This window comes from Rhinolophus hipposideros (genome assembly GCF_964194185.1).
Source record: "Rhinolophus hipposideros genome assembly, chromosome: 1".
NCBI classification, from domain to species: Eukaryota; Metazoa; Chordata; class Mammalia; order Chiroptera; family Rhinolophidae; genus Rhinolophus; species Rhinolophus hipposideros.
In genome coordinates, this window is record NC_138047.1 from 92,918,084 (window position 1) to 92,933,995 (window position 15,912).

General features: G+C 37.7%; 1 protein-coding gene across 2 annotated transcripts in view; it reads right to left on the bottom strand.

Annotated features, from left to right (window-relative positions):
- Positions 1-3,077: 3,077 nt before the first annotated feature.
- The window catches only part of STIM2 (stromal interaction molecule 2), a 147,497-nt gene continuing 134,662 nt past the window's right edge, over positions 3,078-15,912 (bottom strand). For both annotated transcript variants that reach the window (XM_081052512.1, XM_081052513.1), the window contains exons 11-12: positions 8,871-9,144; positions 3,078-5,886 (exon numbers count right to left, since the gene is read on the bottom strand). In XM_081052512.1, the coding sequence (XP_080908638.1) occupies positions 5,409-5,886; positions 8,871-9,144 (752 nt within the window). In that variant the 3' untranslated portion in view covers positions 3,078-5,408. The remainder of the gene's footprint in view (positions 5,887-8,870; positions 9,145-15,912) is intronic.

Below are 15,912 nucleotides of genomic sequence, written 5' to 3' on the forward strand. Positions count from 1 at the left end.
ACTTTTTGGCTACAGATGCGTATCTTGAGTGTTAACAGAAACCTTTCTCAAGGAGAAGAATTCAAGCAGAATAGCTGGTACTTGGAAAACAAAACATAAAAGCTACATTCACATTCCAGAAACCTTTTCCAGCTCCTAAGTGGTGGCATCCTTCACTCTCCTTAGAAGCCCTGGAAGTGCCATCATTTCTCAGGAACCACAAGTCTGTAAGAGTAGTTCAGAAATTAGCATTCCCACACGTGGAAATTAGCCCATGAGGATATTTTAGTGCTAAGATGTTTCCGTTAAAGAGGTGGTAGTTAAGAAATAAACACAAGATATTACTAACAGAACTGTGACACTGGGATAGCTGCTATTGGAAACTAAAATGTGTCAATCTGAAGCAAGAGCTGGGACCAATTTTGACCCAGATAAGAGTCCTGCTCACAGGGAACGGGCACCTGCCTGGGCAAACTGTGAGGAATGTGAGATGGGAAGTAGGAGCACTGCCACTGCTCAAGGTCTGCGGGCAGAATGGTTGAGCCGCTGGGGCTCCTTCGTACGTACGGACAGAGCTGCTCTCATGAGGTAGATGGAGCCACCTGCCTTACCTTCTGCTCACTGCTCTGGAACTGTTGGAGGCTGATCAAGACATTGCAACATACCCAGTGAAAAATGGAACATCAGGGTAAATGGAGAACCTGGCAACCAAAACTCTGTAACTCATGAAAGGATCCTGGGCATTCTGTTTCAATCTCTTCACACGGACAAGAAATCAAGATTTGGACTGAGGCTCCCCTGCAATGTTCTCGCTGGGCCTGCAGCAAATACTGTCACACAGACGAAGATAAAGGGCCACTTCGGAGACCTGTAGGTAACTTCAAGAGAATCCCAATCACAGGACCAAGGTAAATCCTGAAACTTGTCCTGAAGCCAAATTTCAAGATAGGATCTAGAATTGATTCAAGATAGGATCACAGCGACTTGGGTAAACCTGAAGGAGAGTATCTTTCAACAGAGAGTATCCTGATTTAGGGCTGGGGATGTGGAGAAGGAGGCTTTTATCAGGACTATGAGGCTTATGTAGGGTTGCTCAAATGCTGTGTTTGTCTCTGGTAAACAATTTAGCTCAAAATAAGCAAGCTTACAGCAATGACTGGAACTCAGGAATTGCAAACTCATTTGCTACAACTAGACTACTATTTCGTAGAAGCCCTAAAACCAACATGCCCATTTCTGCCATAGCAGAAACACAGCCTGTATGTTTCTGCCATAGCAATTCTCTCCACATCTTTAGCAAATTAGCACCTTTAAATTATTCTTTTTCCCCCCTTTCTTCCCCCTCCCCCTGCCCCCAACTCTGGTTCAAGCCATTGTTTCTCAGTCTAGTTGTGTAGGACACAGCGCCAATCAGCCGTCGGCCGCTCAACGATGGCTGCCGGCCATTCATGCTGGCTGCCAGCTGCTCATGGCAGGACACAGCAGCCCTGGCAGCTCACACACACCAACCTCCACTGCAGCCCAGCTCCAGGGAGAGCTGTTGTTCACAATCTTAGCTGTAGAGGGCGCAGCTCACTGGCCCATGTGCGAATTGGGCGTTAGGAGTGTGGCGCTCCAACCACCTGAGCCACCAGGCCGTCCCAAATTATTCTTAATATATACTTATGAGCTACATAATCCCTCTACCTATTAGCTCCTATCTCCCCAACATTTGGTTTCTGTTTCCATTATTGCCCTTATTTTAAGGATTTTTGTTTACTCTCTCATCCCAATTAGATATTGAGTTCCTTTAGGGCAAGTATCTGTCACATTAGTCTCTGTACCTCCAGAGCTCATCGTGATGTGTGGTACACGGTAGGCCATTAAACATCTGTGCAATGAATTAAGTGGATTCTGTACTGTCTCTTAACTGTAACTTTTGGGGGAAAATTTACTCTCTCATTCAAGACCTAAAAATTGCATAATAATAAGATTAAAACTTAAATCTAAAGTTTTCTTTCAAAACCTAGATTTTTTAAAAAAATAAAAATGAAAAATACGTATGATTTTAAAACTCAGTTTTAGTTGGTAAATAAAGAATACAAGAATAGCTACATTTGAAAGACTGTGTTAAAGACTTAGAAAAACACTAGGACTCCAAGAACTTAATGGGCAAAAGACATGAACAGACACCTCATTGAAATGAAAAATATGTAACATGAAAAACTTTCCAACCATACTAGACATTATTTACTTATTAAATTAGCAGTTTGAACCAACTGGTAATTCAGAAATGACGGTGTGAAGTAAAAGGGCGCTCGTACACTCAAGCACTGGGTAAGACGTAAACATAGCTATGTGGATAAGGAACCTTAAAAACAGTTATACTCCAGTATGCGAGACTGTATGTGTGTACATAGACTCATGTGTACTTATAAACTAAAAGTATTTTTATGCTTTTATATACACTTCTAAAACTATATATTCTAAGGAATCAAATGTTGACCAGAATTGATGTGACATAACTTGTAAATTAACAACATGGTTCTACTACTTACTAGCTGTGTTGCCTTCAGTAAATTATTAATTTTCTGGGCTCAGTTTCCTCATCAATATAACAGTAATTTTAAAAAGCAAAGATAAAATAAAGCACCTACCTTACAAGGTTGGTGTAAAGATTAAATGAAAATATGTATTAATGAGTTTAGAACAGTGCCTGGAACACAGCATGCTCAATAAATGTTAAACGCTGTCAGTCCACATATCAGAAATTTAGAAATAGCCCCATGATTAGTAACAGAATGATTAAACAGACTTGGCTAATATATAAAATGGCATATTATAGTCATTAAAATGTTGTTCATGAAGAGTTCTTAATGACATTGGAGAAATGCTTAAATGAAAAATCATGTTATAAATTAAACATATAGAAAATGATCTAGTAGAAAACATACCAAAATATTAAGAGCAATTATTTGGGCAGTAGAATCACACCTGTTTGCTATTGTTTTTCTTCTTTATAGTTTTCTATCATGAATTGTTTTTTATAATAAGGAGGTATTGCTTTAAAAATCAGAGAACACCCACAGTTTTATAATTAAAATAAGGTAACAAATAGGTAACTTAAAAAATGTATATTAATGTCCAATTCTTCACATGTAAATGATGTAACAGAAGTTATCGTGGCTTTCCAAAACTCATTTACTTTGTTGAATTTACAAATATCGAGCATTGTACTAATGCGAAGTAAATACTACAAGAAACATAAAGCAGTTAAGTATTCCTTGGTTTATAAACGAGAATGTGAAATTTAGCACAAACAATGCATTCGCTGACTTCAGACGGCACACCTTGTACTTAGGCCAGCCTCTCCGACCCCCCACCACAAGTTCTAGCACCCAGTGGTTCTGACCCGGAATTCCCTTCTAACCTTAGACAAGTCGCGAGCCACGCTGGAGCTCCTAGAGCCATTCCTCCTCCCAGGTTCACTCCGTGCTCCAGCGGCTTTTCCCTTTGCTAGTATCTGGCAAACTATAAAGTTCTTACCCCTTCTGCAGTTTTCAAAGGGAAGAACTCCTGTCTGGTTGTAAAAAGGAGAAAAAAGATAAAAGTATTCCCTTCACTCTGAAGAAGCTTTCTAGAATGCTTTTCAATTCTTTATGTACAACTTTTCCTCTTCATAAACAGTTTTAAAAACCTATGCTCCTCAACTTTTGAGCTTTCAGATTATTTTACCTTATTCTTAATCCGAAACACGGTGTTGGTTTCAATAAATTTTTGTCCTTACGTCACTATTAAAAATATTAACATCCATGTATAAAAACAGCATTCAAGACCTTAACAGTTTTTAAGAAGAGTATTAAAAAGAATAAACAATCAACATTTACACACTTCAGGAAACTGTTCATATTGTTAATAAAGTATTTCTTTGGAGCAAATCTCAAATAACCTTCCTGTTTATCAATTCAACATTTTCATCTAAATAAGACTGGGATGGACATTCTATATCTAAGCCATAATGATTATTCTAGCTATTATGTTATCAGTTGTTCAGTCAAATATCCATCCGCATTGTATTATCCAGATCATTTATGATTGCATTTTTAAAAGAAGTAGTTTAAGCAGAAACTCCCCCCGATGTTAATATACTCTTTTGCTCTATGAGACGATCTTCACAGTAAAAACTACCCATAGAATAGCCTACCCATTTAATAAACCCCAAACTTTACAAATTAATACAACACAATCTAAATGCACCATAAATTTATATTTGTTAATCTTGGTATTAGAACATTTAAACTACATAAAAAATATGACAAACAATATAAAATAGAAAGAAATTTGTTGACAACTTACTTCCAAAACATCACTATTCCTTTCTTATATTGCAGTTAAGCAACAAGACAGCTTACATAGCTCTCCAGAAACATGTAGTGTTTTTAGTGGAGTATTATCAACGAAAATCAGCACAGTCCCACACAATGATGTCTCCGATTTATTATCTTTTCCACAGTACAAATTTTTCACAAACCGTAAATCCTTTGCAGGTATTCAAAGTCTGTAAACAAATGTCTGAAACCCCACAACCCCCACCTCAGTTTAAGCTTGTGAATGTTTGAAGTCCTTCAATCAAGTTTTAACTTCCACTTGCATAAGGAATCAAGAGCCTTCTCTCTTTAAATTATTTATATTTATCATACAGCCTGCAGTGCAGTAAATCACAGTGAAAGCCCTGGGAAAAACAAAACAACATGATCTTTACAGCAGGACTTGAAACTTTATAATATTAAATGCATTTAAAGAAGCTTCCCATAATAAAAGCGTGGGTTTTCATTTCCAGAAATCGAGTCAATTAGAAACCCTAGGTTCTACTTAAAAACCCATTTGATCTAAAAGTGAAAACAGTCCCCTATCCACAGTCATTTTATAAACTTTATACAGTTTCACTTGCAGAGATTTTTTTTTTTCCAGTCTGGAAAACAGTAGTGCAATTAGTTTTACTTCTTTTATGTTATTTAGTCCAGGATGTCAATAGCTCTGTGGAAAGATAAGAAGATGCTCTGGTAAACAAGAAATTTTTGCAAGCCCATGCTGGCTTACTAGTCCATTAAAGCTTGTAAGTCCACAGTGGCTTTCAACAAAATGTTGTATATACATCACTAATAACAAAGCAGAAATAAATAGGCAGAAATGACTGTAAACTGTCTCATCTCTTAATGACTTTTCAGTAAGAACTGGCTTGACAAATTGGTTCTAGAGTCATTTACATAAGCAGACAGTAGACAGCTGCTCTGAAGGGCATTTCACTACGGCATCCGGTCTGGAAAGCCCCAGTGGAGTTACATTCCTAAAATTAAAACAAGAAAAAGGTAGGGGGAGGGGGAGTAGTGATGGGGGCAGATAAAAGTTTAGAGATGCCACTTGAATGGAATTCCATCAAGTCTACCAGTTCACTTAGATTTCTTCTTAAAAAGGCTTTTAATTTTTGATGGCTTTTTGCTTTTTTCTCCATTATGACAAAGGTCATGTGGGATGCTGCTGATCCTGGCCACATTTGGGGTTTCCTGAACTGGCTTACTGTCGTTGCCAGTGGAGGAACAGGACGTGTGACGAGGTTTGGGCAGCGGGATGCCACTAGAAAGCTGGTTCATGCTACAGGATTTCTCCAAGATGCCATTGTACACTTTGCTTGCAGGACTGAAGATCATGCTCTTTGTTTCTGTCAGACCGACACAGTCAGGAGAACCCCGAGAGATATCCGCAGTTATGGGCGAGTCTCCCCTGGAGGAATCTTCTAGGGAGAGCTCATCTCTTGATATCTTCCGAGGAGACAATGTTTGGTACATCTCAAGGCTTGAAGGAGGAGACTGCTTCCTTCCAATGGAAGAATTTAAGGAGTCACATTCTGAAGCTGTGTCTGGCACTTCCCTGGATGAGACAGACGCAAAGATAAAATTCTAAGTCAGTGTGGTAAGAGCACCAGCAGACCTTCCAATCCTAATTAACACAACTTCCTCCATTTCATCTATCAAAATGCAAAAGGGGGAAATGCTAAAATGCATACATATTTCAACAAAATTAGAAAATTACTACTTTAATACAAGTTATCAAAACTCAATGTGTAATGTTTAACATGAACTATAATAATGAAATCTTCCCATCCGAGAAACATTATGTTACACCTTCTTCAATTGTCAGAAAAATGAACATGTTTAAATTTTGCAGATTTAAAATTTGCAAATTAAAATCTGTCAGCTACTTTTGTGTTTTGTTTCAAATGAGCATTCCTCTTCCTAAATCACATACTTGACATTATAAATTTGAAAATATGAATTTTAGTCATTGCTTTGCCCTTTAATTTTTTAATCATTAAGTTGATGAAATATAGCTTCCTAAGGAAGAAAGAATTGTACTAAGCAAAAACACAAGTTCTACCAAGTTTAAAAAAAGAGGGAAGGGAGTTGAGGTATAACAGCTTGGGGAAGTGAAAGGAATAATATAATGCTATTGTTTAACAGCAGACATACAATAAACTCTCGCAGGTTTATGCCTGTGTGATTTTCCCCCTTCTCCACAATGAAAAGAGAAACAGAGGAATGAAAAAATCAAGTTCACAAGGCCAAAGGCAGCAATAGTAAATGCCATCAGCTGTTCCTTCAACCCCACTTCTTACTCCCCCACTGCTACCATCCCATGTGCTACAGCTTCCTACTTGGTCTCCCTGTTTCCACTCTTGTTCCTCCCTCTTTGTTACTTCTCTATACAGACTTTAAAGTGGTTTTTAAAAACTCAATCAGAGTACATCTTTTCTTGCTCAGAACTTTCCAATGCTTCCTCTCACACTCAGGCTAAAGTCCAAAGTCCATGCCAGGTCCAAAGCCCTGTGTGCTCAGGCTGGGCTGCCCCTCCAGCTAGCTGCACACCCTGCCATCTCTGCCTTCTCCTGGTTCCTCCCATGTGCCAATCTTGTAACATCCTCAGGGCTTTGGCACTTGCTGTTTCCTCTGCCTCACATTTTCTTCCCCTCCATCTTTACGTGGCTCACTTCTCCATGTCATTCCGGTCACTGCTCAAATGCGCTCTCTCCAGAGCTACCACCCCTAACCACGCGATACAAAAGAGCATTCTTTTTCCTTTTACCTATCTTTGTTCAGCATCCCATAATGTACCACTACCGAAAATGACATTTTACATTAACCTGTTCACAGTCAGTTTCCCCAGAAGAAAGGAAACTTAATGAGGACAGGGTGTCTTCTTTACTTTTGTATTCTCTGCACTGGGACAGTGGCAAGCTCACAGTGGGTATTCAGTAAATATGTAATAAATGAATGGAAGGGTACAAAATCTCTTGGGCACATAAAGACTTAAATCATGTTTTTTAACACAGTTACATGTGCTGCATAATTTTCAAATGCTTTTATAATTTGATAATGGGTAGTGCTCCGAGAGATAAAAGGCAGTTCAGATAGGAAGAAATGACTCAAAAATCAATCTCTGGTAGGGAGTTTTCTGCTAGGCTTCTTCCTGGAGCACATGTCCATTAATCAAATACTACATATCACTGTTCTCTGAAGCTGTTCAGCTTCCAGAGTCAGAAGCTGATTTAGTTACAATTTTATTAATTTACTGTCTATTTGCTATGTGGTTTGGCTACTGTGTGTGTGTGAAATTCAAAGCTAGGTTAAAAACATTTCAAAATCTAGTCCCTAAGGTCTAAAAAATGTGTGAAAAGAATACTGATCTAGTTGGGAATACTGTCCTGGTCTTGCCATTAATTAGCTGTATAATCTCGGGCAAATCACTTAATTTAACCAGGTCTCAACTGTCCTATCTATTAAAGAAAAATAATTTGATTAATTTCTAACATTACTTCTAGTTCTAACATTTTTATGCCAAACAAATACTCTGTATTGTCACTTCTTCTGCATAACTTTTGGAGTGTACATATAGTATAGCTTAAGATCTCCCATTTTTTCTAGAGCATTTATTTAGAATATTGAACTTAATTATGTGTACTATCTATGTTATTTTTCTGTTTCTCTTTTTTCCCCACAGTGGCATGTAGCTGAATTCATTGAAGTTTAATGCACATATAGCAAGGCTTAATTCAAGGTGAGATCTAAACGAATATATGTGTGCATAATGCATAGAATATAAAAGATCAGTGAATAGTAAATGTTGTTGTTATTATTATTTTGCAAGGATTCTGGTGGTTCAACACTTAAGAGACTGAAAAGAGAGTTTGACATTGTTATTTAAAATGAAGACTAAATATTTCCATCAATGTAAAAAGTTCTATTGGACAGCAGATCTCTAGTTTTCCTAGTAATTTCCAGAAGCCATCCCAAATTAGTTTTGTCAGTAAAGCCATCTTGCTAGTGACGACAGTTATATTGCAAAGGTTACACAAACAAGCTAATCATAAAGTCCCGAGCAAGCAGAGCTGTGCCACGCTCTCTAGCTGCAAGGAAAAGACACAATGTGGACTATCTCCTTAGCAATAGGCTATATATAATGATCACTTGTGAATCATAGAACTTTCACTACTAGATGAAACTACTACGTATGAAAAGTGATTATTTGCTGACGATGTGACTAAAGAATCACAGGACAGAGAGCTACATGGGATCAAGGAGAGCAGCCAGCCGCATTCCCTCTGGTTTTATTTCTCCTATGAGAACAGTTAAGAGCAAGCCCAGCAAGGACCTTGACTTCAGCCTTGTGTGACCATGAGCAGAAAACGCAGCCACACAGAACTGAGAGCTCGTACACGGGTGCTGCTTGAAGCCACTAAGTTTGTGATAACTTCCCGAGCAGCAACAGAACACACAGGCCACGCGGCTCCCACCCACCCCGCTCCCGCCTCCCACACACCCGTCCGACGAATATTGTAGTTTATTCGCTGCCGATACCATTGCTTTTCCGCAGAGAAGTAAATGGCCTCCTCGTCGTCGTCATTTCGATAAAGAGCAGGGCAACTTGACACGGAGAGGATGTCTGGGTCGGGGGAAGGCAGGGAGTGCTGTGAGTGCTGGGGGTGATGCGGCAGCCGCGGGTGCGGCGCGTGAGGAGCCTGCGCAGCCAGCTGCGCGCGTGGGGACTGCGGCGAGGCGGGCAGGACGCTGCGGCGGGAGCGGCACAGGCTGCTGCTCCGGGCCAGCGGGCCGGCGGGTTTAGCCAGGGTGCCTGAAAGCCAAACACAGGTGAACAGAAAGGCTGAGAATCTCCACTGCTCCTTGTGCGCACACGACAAATACAAGAGCGCTGACGTTACTAACACGGCACCATTTCATCCACCTTTATTGAAGTAAGCCACTGTACAAACACTACCATCCTCCATCACCTGTGTGGCTTCTCAGAAAAGTTAGTAAAAAATGAAATGCAACAAAAATGAAAGCAGATCTAAAACAAACAAATATAAACAAATGAGACTTTAAGATAAAATTTGCTATTACTAACCACAAAGACTTAAAAATTTACTCAAGATAACAAATCCCTAAATTAAAAAATCAATACATTGTATTTATAAGGAATCTGGACTTCGCTGCAAAATGAATTTTAACACTAAAAGGAGAAAATTATCAGTAAAAAATAGGTTAGATTTTCCCACAGATATCTCTTGAGATAGTGCAATTTATTTTAACTTCAAAAGTTTTAAATCAAGGATCACTTAAATACTGCACACACAGTCTTAAAAGCCAGTTAGGCAGAGGTCAGATCAAAACTTGTTTCTTGAAAATTGATTATTGTGGAACTAACCAGAAATCTTAGATCTTCTTGTTTCTGCTAGGAGTCTCAGTCTAGCCCCACGCAGGTAGCACACAAACTTCCTCCACATGCTTAATATCTCATTCAATGGACATTCCTTTTCTTTGCCTTAATTGAAGCACAGGTCTCCCAAGAACAACCTTCTCAAGCTGAAGTTGTTCCTTCTTGTATACCTCGTATACTGCAGCATCGGGAAGGACGGGTTGGTGGCCTTCTTGCTCCCTGGCCGGTATTGTCTGTAAACCCTTACTCCTACATCCTTTTATAAAACCTACTCCTTTTGGCGCTCATAGTAGCAAGTCACGTGAATATTCCACCTCCCCTTCACTAGTCACTTCCCAGTTATTCTCTTATCAATCCAACTTTTCATCAAATTGAGCCATCTCACTTTTAAGACCTAGCCCTCACCTTAACTAATTATGGCTTTCATCTCTTCTCACTAGACATTTACCTCTCTCTACTCCACCACCTACTTTCACACCTTGTATTGCCATCATTCAGAATTACTCCGTTTTTGAAATTATAAGTCCAAGACATCAATTTAGATTCTGACCAAGCTTCTACCTTTCAAGTTCACACATTCTGTTCCTCCCACTTATCTGTCCCATTCTCTACCCCAAACTCAAGCACTTTATTCTGTTGGCTACCCCTTCTGCTACATTTATTTTCATCTTCTCTCTTTCTACAGTATTTAAAAATCAATGCTTTAAAAGACAAACAGATAAACAACAGTAACAACAAAGAAACCTCCACACTCAGATTGTTTTTCAGCTGGCATATCTCTCTTCCCTTTTATGAAAAATAACGATCTGTTACTTTCTCCACCACTTCATCTTTACTCAATCGTGAAATTGTAAAGTGCTTATATTCAGTTTCGCTGCAACTATTCTCAACAAAGTTGTGATCTACTTTCTTGTTGCTAAATTCAATGAATACCTCAGTCCTTCTTTGACATTTGACCAGCACCTGACATTATTACTCTGTCCTTTCCTTGACTTCTCTATCCAACCTCTTCCTTTACCTGTCATCTTCAAAGTTCTGTCCTAGACCTTGTTCTATTCCTATTCCACTTATTCATCTTGAGAAATGTTATTCACTTCCATGACTTCAATTATCATTTATGGTGTATAGAAGCCTGAATCTGTAACTCCAGCTTTAATCCTTTTCCTAAACTTTACAACCTTATATCCAACCACCTACTACTGGACATTTGGTGCCCCACAGATACCCAAACTGCATTCAACATTTTCCTCCCCAAATCCAGTCCTTCTTGTTCTTTATCTTAGTAAATAGCAACAGCACCCACCCAATTATCTAAATTGGAAACACAGACATTCTTGACTCTTCCTACATCATAATCCATATATAGTTAATCATAAAGCATTTTTAATTCTATCTCCTTGATATCTCTCAAATCTGTCCACTTGCCTACATCCCCACTGGCCCTGTATTATGCAGGACTATTGTACCCGCCTAATAACTGCTCTTTCTCCTACAATTTATTTTCCACACTACAGCCTGCATGATCTCTCTAAAATGAAGAAGAAATACGACATTTTATTGCTTAAAGCCTTTAAATGGTTCCCCATTACTTTTAGGATTAAATGAAAGTCAAATTCCTTAAGATGACTTAGAATGCTCTATTTATCTAGCCTCTGTTTTGGAACTAGAGTCCCTCTTCTGTTACAGAAACACTAAAAACAGTGTTTCTACCTGTCCCAGCTCCCTGAACTATACGCAATATTCTCTCTCTTGCCTCCACGCCTCTTTTCTCCATCTCTCCCTTGGCCTCTCATTTCAGGTCTTCGTTTAAATGGAAGTTCCTCCAGGAAGTTTCGTGACCCCTCCAAGATGGAGGTCAGTGTTTGCTCTCTGGCGCTCACACAGCAATACTACAGTACATTTTCCCATCACATAACTTATCTCAATGCATTGCTCTTGTCTGTCTTCCATTAAAGTGTAAATTCCATGAAAGCAATAATTGTATACCATGTTCAACATCACATCTCAACAACTAGCACAATGCCAGGCAAAAAGTAGGTGCACAATAAGCTTTTCTGAGTACATCAATGAATGATTCAAACAGGAAGCATCACTAAAATACCCTGATGGACTGAAAAGGAGAAAATGAGGTGAATTAAAAGAAATATTTCCAGAATATTTGACTACCTCCCTCAATACTGTGCAACTTTTTCCAAACACAAATTACGTAATACAAAAATATCTGTAATTTAGTAGGCAAACATTAGAAATTTTCTCACTTACTTATAATTCACAAATTAGAGAATGAAGAGATCCTAGAAATCTTTAGTGTGATATTCTCACTTTGCCAAAGAAACAATATCCTACCAATACTAAAAGAATGTGTCCAATATGACACAGATAATTAAGTTCTACTCTCAGTGTAATCTGTAGTCATTTTCATCAGTCACTGGTTATTTGGAATATGCAGCAAAAAGTAGCCAGATTCAGGCCTGACTGTAAGTATGATAAAAAGGGCTGAAGAGAATCAGGATTCGCTGCTTGTGAAAATGAGTACTACTCACAGAAATGGAAAAATACTGCATGAAGAAGTTTTAAGAAGGAAGGAAATAGTTTATATAAGGAAAATTCTAAGTAATCCAACAAGGAATGTAACATAACGATGAGCATCAGTATATAGGTCCCATCTAGAAATTGTTTATAACTCTACAATCTTTTCCAAAAATTTTCTTTTTATATATGTTGCCGTGTCTTCTGCCTGGAAAAATGTATGAATCCCTGTATTAGAGTTATATACACTTGGAGTTGAGCCTTTCTTCCTTGTTGCCTGAAGAAGCCTACACAGGGCTGAATACAGTTATAACACCATAAAACTCAAATAGCATTAAAAAAGAGTGCACTTTGACCTTGTAATAAGCTTTCCTTTACATAATATGAATATGTTTTATGATGTTCAGACTACTATTAATTCCAAATGAAGGCAGATGCCCACTCTACCTGTGATTTGTAAGAGTAGTTACATAAAACATTAAAGTTCACTATATAGAAATTCATTTCTGAGATAATTTTTCATTTTGATATCAATAATTACATACAGAAGCATAACAATTTAATATGACCCTATTTTGCAAAGTGTATTTTCTTATAGCAGAGAAAATAAAATTTTATTTTGCAAAAAGGGATTGCCTCTGCCACCAACAACAAAAAATAGTAATATATGGACTTCTGGTTCTAGCAACAGGCAGTCAAAGATTACCTGACAATCGTTTCCCAGCCTCCAACAACACAGTTAAAATACCCTCAAACACTTTGGTATGATGAATGAAGTATAACAATAGTTTTAAATACATAGCTGAGTTTGCAAGGAAGAAGAGAAAATTCTCAGATGCCAAAACAGAGAGAATAAAAGTAAGAACTAACAGGCCTGTGAGTGATACTGGAACTACTGTGGAGGTTCTCAGACTCAGTAAATTAAGGGTTTGGGTTTTAATTTGGGGATACAAAAGACATCTTAGGCCCACATGAGGTAAGGAATAGGACTTGCAAGTGAGAGTTCTGGATAAAAGCCTGGGCCTAGATGGGCTGCGTTCCTCATTGAAAGGTATATTTAAAAAAAAAAAAAAAAAGTCCCTTTAAAATAGCTCAAGAAAAAACTATAAAACAGGAGAAAGTCATAGTTAAAGTGGTCCTTAGAGGAAAATTCATAGTCATAAAAACATATATTAAGGAAAAAAGGACTAAAAATTCATTAGCTAGATGTCTAAGTATTAAAACAAACAAGAAATTAAATTTCAATAAAGGAAATAAATGAAGAATATCAAGTGATCACCTTCAATTATGCAGAAAAAGAAGTTGGTAAAATTTAAATCCACTTATTTTAAAAGGAAAATAATTTAGCAAAAAATTCTTGGTAAAATAACAAAAATTAATTTCCTTAAAAGTAATCTGCCAAGGGCCAGCCCAGTGGCTCAGGCAGTTAGAGCTCCGTGCTCCTAACTCCGAAGGCTGCCGGTTTGATTCCCACATGGGCCAGTGGGCTCTCAACCACAGGCTGCCGGTTCAACTCCTCGACTCCCACAAGGGATGGTGAGCAGCGTCCCCTGCAACTAACAGCAGCAACTAGACCTGAAGGTGAACTGCGTCCTCCTCAACTACGATTGAAAGGACAACAACTTGACTTGGAAAAAATCCTGGAAGTACACACTATTCCCAATAAACTCCTGTTCCTCCTTCCCCAATAAAATCTTTTTTTAAAAAAGTAATCTCCCAAAACCATAGTGAGAGGAAAAAAATCATATTTCATGAAGAAATATTGAAAGCATTCTCTTTAAAGTCAAAAATAGCAATCACTATTGCCTGCAATCACCACTTTTATTCAACATTTTACTTAGATTGAACAATAAGAGGGGAAAAGTCATAAGCATTGGAAAGGAAGAAACAATCCATTATTATTGCCCACAAAACAAATCCAAAAGACTCTCATAAGAGAATTCTGTTTCCGTATATAAGATCAGCATACCCAAATCAACAGCATTTCCCAATATATCAGCCACAAGCAATTTGAAGTATTTTTTAAGAAAGAGAACATGTGTAACTACAAAAAACAAGCTGTAAAGTACCTAGAAGTTAATCTTTAAAAAAGGATATGCAAGAATTATACAAAGAAAATTATAAATTTTACTTAAAAGATATAAAAGCAGATCTCAAATGGAATTTATGAATAACATTTCTTACCAAATAAATCAATAAATTCAAAGAAATTCCAGTAAGAGACCAATAGAAATTTTCATGGACTTTCATAAGCTGATCCTAAAATTCATACCAATATTAGCAATTCTGAATTTGAATAATAAATGAAGATTTCAACCTATCAAATACCAATACTTACTATGAAGCTATAAATAGCAACTAAAGCAGAATGGGACCAATGGAACAGAAGCATTGCTGTGTCTATGTCAAAAAGTGGTATCACAAATCAGCAGAGATAGAGCAGGAATGAGGCCGGGACTACTGTCTATCCACACATCAACAGATATATTTAGATTCCTAACCTCACAATATGAACAAAAATAACTTCTAGGTAGATTAAAAGACTAAGGGATTAGAATCTAAAGAAAAGACTATGTGAATGAACTAATCAGAAACAGTTTTGGGGACACAAAGAAAAAACCGAGAGTTGTTAGATGGGTGTGGGGGGGGTTGGGGATAAGGGGAAAGGTGAAGGGATTTGGAAGCAGCTGGTAACCACAAGATGGCCTCAGGGTTTTTTTGAAAATTAATTTGGGGAAGGTATTCAATAATGTTGTAAAGATTTTGTTGGGTATCCGATGGACATGCGTCCTATTTGGGAGACCACCTCAGGGATACTGTGGATACCTGATCATGGCATTGTACACCAGAAGCTAAACATTAATGAATGCCAACTATAATTTTATATATATAATGTGATGGTTCAGTGTGAGGTCGGAGGGATAGTGGATGTGGGGAGGGGGGTTCACAGTGTGAGGGATATAAATGATGAACGTCTAAGTATTACCTTGTCTTGTACACCTGAAACTAATAAATAAAAAATAATAATAATAATAATAATAAAGACTAAGGGATTAGAGAAGAAGGTCCAAGATGGCGGAACAAAATGAAAACAGAACAACAACATAAAAGACTAAAGGATTAAAGCAAAATTTAAAAACTTTTAGGAGAGCAAACAACAATCTACCATCTGCAAAAAGACATAAAAAGCACAAATCAGACTCATAAATTTGTCATTAAAATGTTTTTTAAAAACTCATACTCGTATAATTACAAAAGAAAATAAATTACACAACAGAGTAAAAAAGTAAAGCCCAACCCTAGGAGAAGATACCTGCAACCCTCAAACAACCAGAAAATCAAAACAAACTCTTCCAGATCAGTAAGAAATCTTGGAAGGATTCCATAGCAAGAAGGAACAAGCAACTCAGATGGAAGAAATCTGAACAAATGCCAATAAATGATATGGTACTCAATCTCAGTAGTCATCAAGGAAATACAAATTTTAGTAACAGTAAGGTATCATTTAATACCCATTCAAATTACAAAACAAACAGATCAGATCATTCCAAGTATAGGTGAGGATACAGGCAGACAGGCACTATTAAGTACTGTGGGTGTGTAAATTGATAGCATCATTTTGAGAGCAACTTGGCAATGACTAGTAAGAGGTAC